At 40.4% G+C, this 17,141-nt stretch overlaps 1 protein-coding gene across 1 annotated transcript in view; it reads right to left on the reverse strand.

The window, feature by feature from the left end:
* Window positions 1-17,141, reverse strand: part of CYP39A1 (cytochrome P450 family 39 subfamily A member 1) — a 57,896-nt gene that overhangs the window by 20,842 nt on the left and 19,913 nt on the right. Inside the window, exons 7-8 of the mRNA XM_074348849.1 lie at window positions 12,472-12,562; window positions 631-764 (exon numbers count right to left, since the gene is read on the reverse strand). Coding sequence (XP_074204950.1) covers window positions 631-764; window positions 12,472-12,562 — 225 coding nt within the window. The remainder of the gene's footprint in view (window positions 1-630; window positions 765-12,471; window positions 12,563-17,141) is intronic.

The raw sequence follows: 17,141 nt of genomic DNA on the forward strand, positions 1-17,141 counted from the left end.
CTGGATAATTCAGGCCCCAAGTCAATCATTCTAAAAATATATATATTTGTTCTGCCTGATTGATTCACCAAATATTGAACTGGGTGTCTGCTATGTGCACACACCTTTCATGGTGCACGTGTGAACATTCTCCTACTTTGCCCGTGGAAGGAACCTCCCTCCCTTAGCTCGGGTGCTAATTACTAATGTCGGTCGCTATTATCCACGGCATTCCTGCTGTCTGTTCCTGCACCTGTGATCTGTGGCCTGAAACTGCCTTCCAGTTATCCTAAAGGATTTCCCTCACACCCTCAACTCCTCAAGCTGTTCCAGCTGAACCTACTCCCTGGCTGGTTCAGCAGAGAACAGACTACCCAACCCACCTGCTCGATGGACACAGGATTATAGTAATTCTGATAAAGAATCACATAGCCAAAAAGTTCTTGAAAGAGTTATGTTTTAGCTAAAATCATTGCCAACAGGTAAATATTTATATTAGCAAAATGTTGCTGCACAACTCTTATTAGTAACCTGTACCAGGGTCACTTAGTTCTTAATGGAACTTAAGAGACTATCTAACAATAAGTAGGCAACATATCTACTATTTTTTTTTCTACAAAGTTCATTATTTTAAGACAAAACCAAGCTCACCAAAATTTCAATGGGCTTCGTCACTTTTCTAGTAATGACACCAGGGGCTCTTAAACGAATGGTTTCCAAAATACACCATTTAATTAGAGGGAGTTTCTTCAAGTCATCCTCAGACACTTCAATCTTTTCTTTACCTGCAAAGAGAAAAAGAAAAAAAAAAAAAAGATGGACTTAAGGAGTCCAGAAAGTGATTTTATGTAAGTTCATCAACATTGGTTAAATACTGCCTCTGGCATCAAGTGTTACTATTACTGTTACGTTTGCATACTGAGTTTAGTCATTTATTGCCTCTTTTTTTATCACGTTCTCCATACCAAGATACAATGTATGGCATAAAAATCTAAACCAGTGTTGATGACTGTAACGTGATGGATTGGCATCCAACCTTGGTTCTCACAGTCCTGTGGCTATCAAACGGCCGGGGTAGGCCCTGTCAGAAAGGTGTTTGGTTTTTACTCATTCTTTCTTGGTAAAATTCTCATTCCACTTAAGGAAAGAGCAAAAAAATAGACTGGCATCAAAATACAAAGTAAAAGATCTGAGAAGCCACCTGACTTCCTTCTTCTATCTCTTCCCTGCTGATTTGTTTTTGTTTTTGCTTTCGATTTTTAACCATACATTTCAGAAGGCCCAAAAAGAGTATTAGGGAAGTGGGGGTGGGACCTGTGTATTTCACAGAGAGTGATGCACTCTCTAAACACGAGTGCATTAAATGTCCCTACTGCAAGCTGCATACTTTGGCTAATATTTAGAATGAAGGCCCTTGAAAAAGGAATGTGGCTGATCTTTTTATGGACCAAAGTATGGTCAGGGCCTCGGGTCAAATTAGACAGTTTAACTGATGATATTTCAAGTAAAATGTTTACATTTTGAAAATGACTTAAAACAACTCAGCTTTCAATTTGCTTTCGACAGTTTTTGCTTAATAAAAGTCAACAGCATTGTCAGTTTAATGAAACCAGCTTTCACATTTGCTTCCCAACTGCACTGGGAACGAGGAGGTAAGAGTGGAATGTGGGTCTCCTGCGTCGTTTCTCGTCGTTGCTGGGTGAGGCTTGTTCTAAGGCCAGCCTGTCCCGCAGGAGAGGGCTGGATGAGTGCTGCCTGGGAAACCTTCGCTGTCAATACATGTGGAATTCCTGAGGAGTCAGAGCAAATGCTTTTGGTTAGTGGAGTCTGGGAACCAGGGTTTTTGAACTCTGGTTCTATTAAGCCCCACAGGGGCGTCCACACACTCCATTTAACTTGACAGATTTTTGAGCAGCGAGTGAGAGCCTGGAGTTGAGTCCAGCTCCACCAGGGTTACAACAACGACGGCGTCCTTGCAATACAGTCTAGGAGGTCGGGGACCAGCACACAGCTAACTGGCACACCGTGCAGGCAAGGAAACCATTCTGTGAGATGTAAAATACTCTATGATAGTTGAAAGCAGGGAGGGTATTGAAACACCAGATAACAAACTTTAGGACATTGCTTTTAAAATGTATGAGGGGATCTGAAATTCTTTTAGACTGTACTTGGGTTAATAAAAAAAGAAAAGAAAAGAAAAGAAATTAGAAAGAAGACCACTGCCTAGTGGCATATATTAGAAGATGAAGCCCTGTGGGGGCAACCTTGAATGGCTGTGGTGACGAAGGGGAGGGGAGAGCCAGTGGCTCTGCAGAGGAAGCCAGAGGGAGGCGGGGCTGCTGGGGTCTCCAGGTAAGTAACGGGGGGCTGGAGGGCTGCCAGAGGACAGGGGACCCGACTGTGGGGCAGGTGACCGACAACCTAGAAGATGAAAGAAAACTCTCCGCGGGCAAAATGGCAGGTGGAACTTTTAAGAGCAGAAAACTCACCTTTATGTCATAATACTCAATTTTAAGTTATTTCTGGCTACTGTGTAATTTCCCCTTTCCTTGTCCCATATTTTTAATATTTTAATAAAGTCGGCTAATGCACATCCTTAAGTTAACACTTGGGGAAATAAAGACTTGGTGATGTCGAGGAGGCAATACAACAGGGAAAGGAGTCAGAACGTGCAGAAGGGAAAAGAGAGCAGAAGTGGAGAAGCCAGGAAATGCGAGGCCGAAGGCAGGAGGAAGGCCCAGGCCTCTGTTCCGGGCCGCCCCGGCCGCTTCTCCCCACAAGGATCCTTAGAACCCTGGGAGGGGGTTCAGACCAGTTTCAACGTTAGCTTGGAAACCAAGGTGGCCCTAGCTTCCTTGCCAAATGGACATTATAAATAAAGTAGCAGTAACCTACAATTTAGATTTTAAATCTTACTTTAAAAAGTGTTTTCTCCCCTTAAAAATCTATTTAGAGCATCTACATTAGACAAATTCATCAAACAAGCCCTGTACTTATTTTTTTTTTAACTTTACTGCAGCTATAGGACACAGAAAATAAATATTTCCCTACTTGCTCAAGAATAAATGACTACCAACGGTCAGAATTTCTGCTTGAAATCAGATTTGTGTGACTCCAAAGTGACCAACTGTTATGGGACAGACATAATTTTGGCCTTGATAAAAGTCTAGGCTCTAGTGATGGTGAAGTTTCTGACCTTCTTTTGGAGAAAGGTTTTTTATTAAGTATTCTTATGAGGCTAATTGAATTACAAAGTGCAAAAAACAGTCTGTATTATATAATACAGAAACAAAAGCTTGTTTTGAGTTGAAAATAATATTTAGAATCTATTATGACCTATAAATGTAGGAGAGATGTGGACTACACTTGGAAAATAAAAGTTTTGATAAAATATTTTTTGTTTTTTTAAATCCCAGTGTGATGTAGGAAAAATAAGGTTGTGTTCTCAGACTAGACAAAGAAAACATAAGGGAAATATGTTGTTTTCAAACAACATCTTTAGGTTAAAGACCTTTTCTTATTATAACTCTTAGAAATGGCTCTGTACCCATACTGTGCATATTTCAATGCACATCTGTGGTTTGTTCTTCCAGTGTTTTGACTCCAAAATTAGAAGGCTCCACTTGGAAGAAGGCCAACATAACCATCACAAGGGCCAGGGCCTAGTGGAAGCTGGGACCAGTACAGAAGACAGCCAGGGAGGAAACGGTGGGTGATCCAGGGTAGAATGCAGAAAGCATCTGTTTGTTTAACTCTTGGCATAAATGCAAATAAAAGTCAAATCAAGTCATAGACTATCTGAAACCAAATAAAAGAGAAAGAATGATTCTTGAGTTCAGAAATAGCAAAGAATGTTTCTAAAATATTATATATAATTTTGGGATTCCACAGACATGATGACAAGCATGTTGGGACACAGAAACTGTAAATTATATCTGTTAAGGACATATAATAGATTAAAGTTCTATTCCTTCAGCATTTATTCACTCAATATAAATCTGCCTCACATCTGTTACATGCTGGCCCAAGGATGGGTACTGTAAGAGAGAGGACGAGAGTAATACTAGTTTATTGGCCATTTTATGTCACAAACACTGTGGACCACTTCACTGATTCCTCTTACCATCTGCCAGCTATCAAGCCATCACGGGTCCAAGGAGAAGCTTGAAAGTGCAGAGCAGGCTTCAGACCTGCGTCTGTCCACACTGCAAGCCCTCACCCTTGCTCACCGTGTCCCACCGCCTCCCCGAACAGGAGAAACCAGTGAGAAAGACGTAGTCACTGTCTTCGAGGAGCTTGGACACAAAATAATATCAGGATATAAATAAACATAACAAAGGTTTCAGAAGAGAGGACTCGAGTGTCAGTGGTGTTCATCCCCTCTTGCCAAGGGCTGGAGTTTCAGCCAAGCCTGGAAGGGTGAGTAGCACTCACCCAGGCAGAACAAAAAAGTAAATTCCAAAATTAACCGGAAAAATATGATTTATTGGGCTTAAAAAAAAAAGAACATGACTCAAATAGATTCACTCTAGTAGGTCCTTCTTTGAGAGACAGGTTCTCCAGCTCCTTTGTTTTTCAAGCTCCCGCCCCATTACACACACACACACACACACACACACACACACACACACACACACACAGAGTAAATAAATAAACACACAAAATACAAAATATAAAAATTTGGTTCCTATAGTCCTGGAATAATATTACATTCAGATTTAACAATTTTGGAAAAATAACCCATGTTTTGACCAAAAAAAAAAGAATGGGAGGCATATGCTGAGTATACATTTGTATTTGAGACAGTTCTGAGGAGGTTGAATCAGAAGGTGGGGGTGAATACTTCCCCACAAATGAAAGACAGGTATCTATCCACTAAGGGACACACAGAGAGACGACGAGAAGTGAACGGTAAACGCCACTGAAATTTAGAGTGGGCGCCTCTACACAACCCCCCGCCTCTCTCTTTACTTTGGAAAGTGTGGTTCCCAGTTCTGTGTGCTGCTCTGTGCCGTAAGGGCATTTTCCTTCACAGAGGCTGTCTTCTCATATTTGTAGAGAGCTTGTTTAGAATGTTTAAAATAAAGGTGTGTGCAAAAGGTCATAGTATATGTGGAGGAGTGGGAACTGGGATAAAAAAATGCATGAGATAAAGGCTGAAAAGATAAAGACTCTGATGTAATAACCTTAACACTGATTCCTACCAAAATTTGGTCATGAAATTTGCTTCCCAAATTTTATAACAATTTCTCTAAAGAGGACTATCAAATAATAAAAGTTGGTGTTTAGTTATTTGGGGAAATTATGTAATAGCTTTGAAAAAAATCCAGCATTTCTATGACTTCTGCTAAAAGGAGATGAAACAATGGCATTGCTTGCTGTCAGAGAATGAGGGTAGGAAACTAGGTTCCTGGTACATTGTCTCAACCGGAGACCTCAAGAGAAGCTCCTGAAAAAAAAAATCAGTTTTTAGAAAACAGAGACAAAGCTGAAGAGAAAGAGTAAGAAAAGATTTTACAGCATTCCAGAGGAATATAAAAGTAGTACCTTACATCCTTTCCTTCATTTCAGGAATTTAAAAAGTTTCAGTATGATAAGAAATATTCAATTTTTTTTAAATTATAGCTCTACTTTATTCCAGGAATATTTTCATACATTCACAAAACTGCTGTTTTCTTCTCAGAAGACACCTACGGTCACTGGAAAAGGTTAGCTCATCTCAGAAAGAATAAGAGTGAATGAAATGTCCCGAAGTAGATAAGATCCTTCATGGTAGGTTTTACGTGTTCACTGACCCTCTGTCAGTCACTTACAGGCAACGAGACTATGCTAATTACAGATTGCTGGAAATTTTTACTGATAGGAAGATTTGTTTGGTGACTTGTCTCCCACGTGGGGACGGCAGTGAACCCCTTCCTGCAGTTATTCTTTTAAACGTAAAAAGAAATACTGTGAAACTGACCTTTGATTATAGGAAAGGAAAATTAACTTTAAACTTTGGGTAGAGACCCCAGTGACCGTTCCCCTCCTCCAAACATGTATTTCCTTCTATACCTGAGGACTAAGACACAGCGGGAGAAACTGGCTGGAACAGGGGTAAGTAAACCTGGAGAGAGAAACAAAGAGTCACGGGGACAGAGAGAGATGACTGAGACAGGAGTCAGTGAGCTGCAAGGCTGCACAGCGAAGTTCATTAAGAAAGAGGCAAATTACGATCATCACCTAATTATCCTGCACCAGAAGACCCAACTTTCCCTTCATGTGGCCAATGATGTCTGGGACTGAACTTTTCCCTGGGAGTAAATATTATTTTTCCCAATACCAAAGGCAGAGAGGGAGAGAGAGAGAAGAAAAAGATAATGAGTTAATTACAGAAAGAGTCCAGTGGATCCTTGGAGGTGAAGTCCTGCCGCCTCATTCAGGTATCTCACAGAAACCTCTCGCAGGTGAAGTAAAGGTCCGTCAGAGGTCCACCCAGGCAAGTTCCAGAGGTGAAAACACTCATGCAGAAGATAAGATAGTCCCACGTTTTTTCAAAACACAAAGCTTGCACTGCCATATCCAGCAACTGTAAGCTTATTATTCTGAAAGACCCTTCAAAAATTCGATTTCAAAAAGAAAGAATTCTATGTTCGCTCCCAAATTCTTTTTAAAATCACATGCGTACAAAAGAGACACACCTGTATCTCAAGGATAAATATTAATTCTTGGAGAATTTGTGGTGTAAAACCATATGAAGGAGAGAAGGGCAGGACACAGGAAGTGCCTCATGACAAGCACGGAGCCACCTCCTCACCTCTACAAACTCGGGCTCTTCAGGCTGAGGGAAGGTCTCCTTTGGACCAGCCAGAGCAGTCATAATGGGCCCATTATTTATTGATTCCTGATTCTGGGAATTTATCCATTTCTTCCAGGTTGTCCAATTTGTCGACACATAATTGTCTGTAGTAATCTCTCATGGTCCTTTGTATTTCTGTGGTGTCAGTTGTGATTCCTCTTCCATTTCTGATTTTATTTATTCGGGCCCTCTCTTTCTTATCTGGATGAATCTGGCTAACAATTTATCAATTTGTTTATCTTTTCAAAGAAGCAGCTCTTGTTTCACTGATTTTTTCGACTTTTTGTGATAGTTTAAAAAAATGTATATTTTAAAAAATGGTATAGCTTCATCCATCTAGGTCCTGCCCCAAACCAATGTCTTTGTGTAAGAGAAACACCAGTTAAAGGAATAAGAAAGATGCATGTAAAGTGGGAAGGCAGGCTTAACAGCAGCTTAAGGTGTTGGGGAAAGCAGAGACTAAGCCTGGAGCGTGCCCGGGGGCGGTGAATGTGGGCATCAGGGCTTGAGGGATTGTAGCCGGAGCCTGGCAAGCCTCACCTCCTTCAGCTCTCCCCTCTAGCCACCAGCTTCTTCCAAACACCTCAGCCAACTCTGAACCTGTAGTTCTGGTTCTTCTGACTTTCCCATGGTTGGATATGACTTTTTGGCATCTGAAGGCTTTAGGATAAATTTTTATTATCAAAGACACATAGTCCTATTGTTGGGAGAGGCAGTCTCATGCTCAGAGCCTTTCAGCCCCAACTTAGCTGCATAAGAGGGGCCTTGGGCCCGGGACACTTCCTCGCCAAGAGACGAAGAGCCCAGCCTGTGCCAGGCCTGTCACCTAGTGTGGGAACCTCTTTCCTTGCTTCAGGGGCTGTGAGTACTCTTGTCTCAGCTTAAAGTGTGCGCAGAATATGGCACCCGTCCCACCACACTGTGACAGCTGTCCTCCAAGGGAAGGACAGGGTTCCTTCCCCTGTGGGATGAGAGGGGTGCGCAGGGGCCAGTTTCCCTCCTTCGGCCACAGGTCTTGCTCTGTTTCTTCTCTATGTGAAAACAGCATTGCTCCATCCCGCGCTGGATGGCACTGTGTGTCCCTTGGCAACTCCGATACCGAGACATAGTGGGCAGGAGTGTTTGGAATCCTCCCCTGGGATTTGGTAACCAGCCCACGGTATTCTGCTTGACACCTATTGAAAAATTCTAAGCAATAACCGTTTGGAGGTAGACTCTGCTCAGCGGCTTCAGTCTGATGTTCACAACTACAGACCAAGAATGAAAGAGGCAGTGATAACGATGAATTGAGAAAGCTACCAAGGACTGCAGCAGTGCTTAGAGCAGGTTATTAAGACAGAGGGCAGATAAGGAGTCAAGAGTCAAAAGACTGACCCTCCCTACCCTTTCTTCCATCTGTACATGCACATATAAAAATATACCAAATCTCACTGTCATTTAAAGAAAAGTTTAATGCCACTACACCAAGTCAACCAAATAAGATTCTCTTCTGAAAAAATAATACCTTATGTTATTTGCAGAAATATTTCTTTCATGTATTAAACAGAGGTTATCAATTCCTATATTTACTGGAATATAAAATGAAGCCTTCTTCACAGCTATGCTTTTTTCAAGGAATAAAGGACATAATAAATAAAAGGTAGTGACATTGAAGAGACAAGACAACAGTGGGTAGATATTAAAAGGTAAAAGTCAATTTTGATCTAAAATTTTCTTTATAAACTCTGCATAGCGATGCTCAATTTTTAGACTGTGTTCTCTGGAGAGATGCTGACCTGGCTTGAATGCCTTTATCTCAGTGTTTTCTAAAGAGGGCAAAAAAATTATCCAAATGCCTGAATAATTCTCCAGCAGAACACTCTGAAAAAAGAACTGTGTCCAAATGAAGAATGCAGAGAATAAATAAAGCAGATAAGCAGTGCTACTCTGGGGTGAGACAGTGTAAGGCTCAGTAACATGAGAAGTGCCAGAGCAGGGCCTGTCCCCAAGCTCGTAAATAACCTGCAGCCCTCGGAGGCATCCCTCCCCACCTGCCGAGGCCAGGCAGCGCATGAGGAGAGCAGGACCTCGCACCACATCTCCTGACTTGAACAGTGTCACAAGACACACTCCAGGTAACAGGGGCAGAAGACGGTGGAGGAAATGCAGCCTCCTGGGAAATCCCTCACGGGCCAGATGTCACACGTGCAAGTTTCACCTTGGTCTTTGTGCCTGGATTAGCGGCTTGGAAAGCAGCAAGTTGCAGGCTTCAAAATGACGCCATCTTGCTCTTTAAGGCCAAGGGGGAAAGAAGACAACAAAACTGTCTGTTTGGAGGGGATTTCGAATAAAATCTCCTGCATTTATAAATACTTTCTTAGGTAATCTACATGTGTTCTTCAAGGTCGATGAATAAGAAGTAAGTTTGTGAAAAGCTCTGGCATAATTTAACGTTTTCTGGTCCATTCTAGGATTTTTAAAAGCTGGGCTGGCAAAAGGAAAAGAGGCTATGTAAGAAATTTCCTGTATGATATGCTATTGCCTCCAAAATCTCGATATTGGGTTCATATTGTTAAGCTGACAGTGGGAGTGGAGAGAATTTTTTTTAAATAAAATAACTTTCCTGCACTCATAGCTCCATGGGAGTGGCCTTGGCTCTGCTACTTGGTCTCTTTCCTCAATATTCTGGTCGATGTGCAGCATAAGGGCCAAGAATCTATCACAGACACAACTCCAGCTATCAGCCATGGAGCCCTGGCAGGCTGCGGAGGGGTAACGAGAGTGAGCGACTCCAGTCAGCTGGAGGGACTCAGGCTTCTGATGCGCCATGATGGAGTCTTCCAAGAATGTTGTTATAGGTTAGCAAGATGGTACTGGGACACATCCAAGTGGATAAAAGTTGCATATGTGTTGTAATATGGGTAAGAGGTGACTACACAGAAGATTTCAAGAATAAATGAAAATGCTGAAATGCAATGAAGTAACACTGATGAACCGATTAAAATAATGCAAACAACATGGAATTTGCCAAGAACATTGCCATAGGATCTGGGCCTCATTTATCATTCTGCTACTTTTTATGCTTGTTTATAATTACGAGCAGAGATCAGTGCATGGTGAGTGTAGCCACTGAGTCAGTGTCACCATGTAGGGTAGCATCTGGTCACTTGACAGTGTTGGTATGTCCCCAGTTGGAATTGCTGCTAAATCAGAAAACAACTGGTTGGCTCTGAGTAAATTTTCTCTTTTATCCAAAGTCACACAATTAGTGAGTGACAGGATTGAAAGTCATGAATCAAATTTCTGACTCTTCCAATGAAAATTTTGTAATACAATGTTATATGTCAGCTATAGCTCAAATTTTAAAAAGAAGAAATACATAATCTGGAGAGAACTTTAACAAGTGGAGAAATGAAATGAATCAAAAAAATTTATCCAAAAGAAAATTTCTGGACCAGATCACTTCACTGGGTGAATTCTACCATGTGGTTACAGAAGAATTAACATCAATTCTTCGCAAACTCTTCCAAAAAACAGAAGAGGAGGGAATGCTTCAGAAGGCATTCTATAAAGCCAGAATTGCTCTAATACCAAAACCAGTTTTCTCATAAGAAAGAAAACTATAGATCAATATAACTTATTAATATAGATGCAAAATTCTTCAACAAAGTACTAACAGATTGAATCCAGCAACATATGTAAAAATCTTATGTTTTATATGAATTATATACCATGACTAAAGACATATCCTTGGAATGCAAGGGTGGTTCAATACTTGAAAATCAATTAATGTAAAACATCATCATATAAATATAACATTATGCTAAGTGAAAGAAGTCAGACACAAAGGACCAAATATTCAGTAGCAGCTTTTACCCTAAGACCCATTTTACAGGAAAGTTGGGTAAAGTGCCTGGGATGGCCTCTAGTGGTAAGTGTTGAGGCGAGAGAGATGCGGAGTTGGAAATTCACAGAGGACATCTCCAAAGAAGGAAAAGGTAATCTTGTGATGGAAAAGAGCATAAGAAAGGGAGAATGGCCGTCCTGAGTCAGATTCTTATGTTATGCACTTCACTGTTCTTTCTCTGACAGCATCTTTCTTATGGGAACATGGGTATCTTCCTCGGTATCAGCCTCCAAAGGGCATCCTCCCACAACATCTCAGTTCTTGAGCTGATGCATCATTTGCATGAATTGACCTGAACTGCTTCTGTATAAGCATGGCAAAAACAGTTTGATATATTCTAAACTGATTTCAGTTCTACAAGTCTCATAAACTGAAAGCACTGAGAGCATAGCTGGCACACTGGCACCACTGTTCAACATGTTTTCTGTCAGAGGAGAATAACAGGTTTCAAAAATAAACAAGAACATAGAAAAAGAGAAAACGCATTGTCTTTCTCCATCAGAACTGTGTTGAGTAGCTCACGATTCAAGCACAGTAGAAATTTCAATTAATGTAACACTTTTGTTGTGGCCTTTGGGCCAAATAGGCTCCCTACATTATCCCAGACACCCCCGTCCCTACCTTTTTATTTCTGGTAAGATAAAGGTGAGTGTGTGACGATCGAGGACGCGTTCCCTTTGTCACGTGCAGGCATGCAGGCGTGCACATTTCCATGAGCTTTGTAGACGTAAGCCCCATAAAGGCAGGTCATCGTCTCTTTCGACCACCAATGTATCTCCAGAATCTAACCGGCTAGCATTGTCGGTGCTCGATGGTTCTCATGCTCACTGTTTCTAGGAAATACAGTCTAGCATCTACTGATTCACCTCATGGTTTCAATATTCACGTTGGTCATGCCAATTTGAATGTCGGTTTAACTCGATAAGAAGCAGGCAAAATCAAATTAAAAATCCAAATAAACTATTTTCATCAATCATGAAGGGGAGAAGGGATAACTGTTAATTGGCATCATACATTTTGTGTTCCCATTATATTGTATTCTTCCAACAAAACCAAGTTATTTATTGTATTCTATTTCAGAATACATACTTTGACATTTTACAGGTTTTTTTATATCTACCCCCAAACAGGTCAAATTATGCTGAATAAACAAGTAATGGAACCCTCCCCATTCAAGCTTATTTCTCTTTTTTGAAACAGATGACAACTTAAGAGCCCAAATCTGAACCAAAAAGGGCAAGATAGCAATCTGTACTTGCAGTTTCAACCCCCAAAACCTCTAACAACTGTAACTTTTAAAATAATCCCTTTGGTGGTATAGCCTTACCTCACAGCCATACACCCTATTAGTACTGTTAAGAAATATATAGAATGTGCACCATATTACTTTTATAAAATCTGGAAAATCCTGAATTCCAAAACTATGGTCTTGTAGCTCAATTGAGGTGAGGGGTCAAGAGATTAGAAGAAACACCCTGTGAATTATATGTTTTTATGTTTAAGTAAGGAAGTTGGGCAAATCATGATCTATTTCACCATTTGGAAAATAAGGGAGTTGGACTAGATGAAATCCAAAATCCTCAACAGTAATTAAATTCTAGGATTCTACCTGATCAGTTTACATCCTGAAACACATAACAAATTATGTTCAATTTGGACTATTTTGAAACTCTGTAAAATTACGGGCATTTAACTTTGCCCACAACATGTGACAAGCACACATTATTAGATGTCTCTTCAATTATGCATTTTAATTTGGTTTTAGTACCTGCTGTGCCAAACACAGATGATATGCCTTCCATAATGGTCCTGTGGATACTGGGATGAGAGAGGACAAACCCAAGTGTCCAAAACGTAACCTTAAAAAGAAAAACGTATGTCAAAAAATGTAAGCGTTGAAAGTGAGCAAAACCAGACCTAGTATTAGCCACAAACATCTAAAAGAAACAGAAAATATTTACATTAAGTTTAAAAGCATGTTAGTAAAGAGCATCTTTGAAAACAAGTAGATTTTATGAACAAAAGAGATGTTATCTCCAAGGAGTCAAATTTATAATTTTATTCTGTTACTATAGTTTCACCATATTGTTTTTATAGATTAAACTATCTTCACTAAAAATGGGAAAAGCAGGATTTTTAAATTTTACTAATAAGCAATATAAAATGTTACATAGGCACACAGTAGGCATTTAGAAACAACAAATTATGACACATAGGAATGTTAATCCAAAACCAAGATATTTTTCAAGATTTAATTTCCTCACAATACAAATAAACCAACAAATCATATATTCTGCATATGAAACATGGCAATTTTAAATAAGTCCCAGAAACTATCCCTAAAATCTCATAAACTAAATTATGAGAGTACTCAATATCAAAAATAGGGTCCTTTCACACCCAACTGGACATGCTTGCAAGTTCCCAGGGTATCACTGAACAGAGCATGTGTTCAAGTTCTCACTCTAGACCAATCAGAATTATTTCCTATCTTTCCTCACTGTTGTATTATAAGATAAAATTATACTGCTACACATCAAAGACATCCAGATGGCCAACAGACACATGAAAAGATGCTCAAGATCACTAATTATTGGAGAAATGCAAATCAAAACCACAATGAAGTATCACCTCATACCAGTTAGAGTGGCCATCATCAAAAAGTCTACAAATAACAGGTGCTGGTGAGGATGTGGAGAAAAGGGAACCCACGTACACTGTTGGTGGGAATATAAATTCCCTCCCAAGGGAATATAAACCCTGTAAACTGTTGGTGCAGCCACTGTGGAGAACAGTATGGAGGCTCCTTTAAAAAACTAGAAACAGAACTACCATTTGATCCAGCAATTCCCCTCCTGGGTATATATTCAAAAAACACAAAAACATTAATTTGAAAAGATACATGCACCCCAATATTCACAGCAGCACTACTTATAATAATTAAGACTTGGAAGCAACCCAAGCACCCAACAACATATGATTGGATTAAGAAGATGTGGTGTGTGTGTGTAAAATGGAATATTACTCAACCACAAAAAAGAATGAAATACTGCCATTTGCAGCAACATGAATAAACTTAGAGAATATTATGCTTAGTGAAATAAGTCAGACACAGAAAAACAAACACTATATGATGTCACTTACATGTGGCGCCTGAAGAATAATACAAATGTGTGGAGCCTGAAGAATAATACAAATGAATGTACAAGCAAAACAGAAACAGACTCTGATCCAGAAAACAAACTTGTGGTTACCAAACGGGGAGAGAAGAGGGGAGGGACAAATTAGGGGTCTGGGATTAACAGATACAAACTCCTATATTAAAAAAAAATAGATAAGCAGCAAGGATATACTGTATATACAGCCCAGGGAATTATATACAGTATCTTGGAATAACCTACAATGGGGTATAATCTGCAAAAATACTGAATCTCTATGCTGTGCATCTGAGACTAACACAGGATTGTCAACAAACTATCCTTCCTTAAAAAGAAATTAACTTTCCACTAACTCAGGTAGATGTTTTTGCTTCTACTTTTAGGTTACACATTAAAGGCAACATGCATTAAATCATTAAAAGAAGCTTGGGTTTCCCTTTCATTTTTCCTTCTGTAAACATGTATTGTGAGAGAAATTTCACCTAAGAAAATCAGTTCTGAAGAGGCTCAGCCAACATTTTTGGTGTAACTTGCCTTCTTCTCTTTGGGGAGGGAACGTTAAGTACTTTAAATAATCCCAGCGCTCCCCCCTGTGGTCAAAAGAGGAAGAGCAGTCACCCGTAAGGAAGTGAGCGGAGAGAGCCAAATTCAGTAGTGTTCAGTGTTTTCCTCCTGGTGACCTTAAACTGATATGGCAGGGATAAGCATGGTGCCATTTACATGAATTAAGTGAACGGCAGCACCAGCGCCTCCACGGTCCTGAGACCCACTCTCTCTGGCATTATCCAGATTAGGAAAGACTAAACCTAGAGACCATCTAATCCATTTCTGCTGAAGAGATACGCTCCGAGAGCTCTCTCCCCCTGGTCTCCCCTCTCGGGCTCTTTCTATAGCATCTACAGGCGGAAGTGCTGAGTTGTTGACTTTAATTAATAACCACTCCACGCTCAATCCATCTTATTTAGAGTCAAGAGCTCATGCGTGGGAAAAATAAACCTTAGTGACAGTACACAGATTTTCAGTGACACAACAGGGGGGCTCGGAGTTTCACGTGTTTGATTAGAGTTTTAGAGATTCACTAAAATTGGGAAATGCTTATTTTTATGGCAAACTCAAGGAAGTCAGCTAAAGTGTAAATGACCGCCCAATGGTGTTAGTTACTGTTTTGATGGCTCCTTTACAGATTTCTCTTCTAAAAATCTATATTATTTTCTACTTAAAATTTTTTTAATGAAAAGAATGACTCTTTTGAAAGGAATAGGCATATAAAAGAGGAAAGAGTAAATAAGAAGTTTATGTACATCACTGAATCAACAAATAAGAATATGGGACCTTGGGGTCTTTGCTCATCACATCTGGGAAAAGAGTTAAAAATGGCTCCCATGAGTACCAATTAGTATCTTGCCAGTGGGCTCAAGACCACTGTGAGGGCTGGGCAAAGAGGAGAAGGGCCACCTGGCTCACTGACCAGAAGCAGCCACCACAGTGTCTTTCCATGGCCTTGGAGAGGTAAGAACAAAGGTGAGAGGAGACGGGGAGGAAAGCCCTGTGGGCTGAGTCAGGGAGAAGATGAACTGAGTACGCCCCACAGCATCCTTTATTCAAAGGAAGGTTTAACAAATATTGATGGAGTCTTTATTCACAGGCCAGATAGTCTTCTACCAGCCAATGTAAACACAAATTTGTATAAGACATCCAACCTGCACAAAGAACCTTCACATCTAACTGAGGACGTGAGACTGACACAGGAGGAAAAGAGCTAAATGTTCAGGCAACTGATGGTACGGACAAGAAATGCTGTGTGGCGGGGGAGCTGAGGGTGGGGTGGGGGTAAGGGAGAGGCAGTCATGACTCAAGAGTGTTTAAAAACGGTAAAACATCAGTTTTGAGATTAGTTTTGGGGGAAATGTTCTTTAAAGGTTCATTTCACAGTCAGGAATTTCTTGGAACTCGGAAATGGTTTTCCCATGGAAATAATTTCATAAATCATGGTTAGTATCTTGGGTCGGTCCACTTAAGTTCTCCGACTTTGGTCTCGTAATAGAGCCTCCTGGCGCCCTGTCCCAGGCCTTGAGTTCCATGGGTCTTGAGACAGAGCACAGGGTGGAAGAAAGGAGAGGAATGTGACTTACACACAGGACAGGACAGCCCCACCACCTGCACTCTGGCAGGGCATCCAGCCGCTCTCCGGACGGCGATGGGAGGTCACAGGAGTGGGGACAGCAGTGGCCACTCCCACCCCTGGGCACTTGAGAGGTCAGGTTTTGGAAGCCAAGGCAGTTTTCTATTAGTGGGCCATTGAAAGTAATTTCTGATTGAAACCATGGTGTAACTTTTTTATAAGAAAGGAAAGCAAATACTTACTGAGTACCTACTTTGTACTAGGGACTGTTTCCACTTCTTAAGAATATAATGCTGCAGCCAACTCAGTTTTATTTGTGAAACAAGGAAGTAAAGGCTTACTTCTCTTAAAAAATATACGTATATATATATATATATATATACAAAATGTTCACAATATCCTACGAAGTAGGTAACATTAATCCTGTTTTATAGATAAGGACACTGAGGCTCATAGTTAAACAGTTGGCCCAGTGTCACCCAGTGCTGGGATGTGGCTTTGGACCTGACTCTAAAGCCATTCCAGGATCTCTGCCCGCACACCAGCTGCCTCTGTAGAGGGTCAGGAAGAGCCAGCAAGATGGAACTGTTGCTAATCATCAGACACTACATCCCTTCTGAAATCAATGATTTAGATTCTTTCACACCAGTGCCAGGAACAAATTCCAAAGAACCGACTTCCCCTGGGTCAGATCAACGGGGCTTTGTGTCCCTTTCTCATGAGATCTTGAGAATTAATCCTGTGACAGGAGTGGCTGTTTTGTTCCTGCTTTGGGAGGTGTTTTTTTTTTTTTTTTTCTTTTTAATTTTGCTATTGCTTAATCAGTTTCCAAGAAAATCGTATATGAAATAAAAATTAGAAAATAATATTAGGGGAAAAGATTGGACCATTTTTACTTGCCCACGCCAAATGAAATACTTATTTTAGTGGCTGACATGCATTTGAGCAGGGAAGCCAGGATTTTCTGTTTCCTCTCTTTACTCAATTAGTTTGTAATGGGTTAAAGGAAACCAGAATATCTGTACTTAGAAAGCTTTCCACAAGCTTCGCAAGAGGAAGGAGAAATAAATAACACTTCACACATCTTATTTCTATTTGTTAGGGAAAAAAAAAGAAAAATAGCCACATTTATCATTAGAGATGGGTTGAATGTTCTGG

This window comes from Camelus bactrianus, chromosome 20, assembly GCF_048773025.1.
Source record: "Camelus bactrianus isolate YW-2024 breed Bactrian camel chromosome 20, ASM4877302v1, whole genome shotgun sequence".
Classification (NCBI taxonomy): Eukaryota; Metazoa; Chordata; class Mammalia; order Artiodactyla; family Camelidae; genus Camelus; species Camelus bactrianus.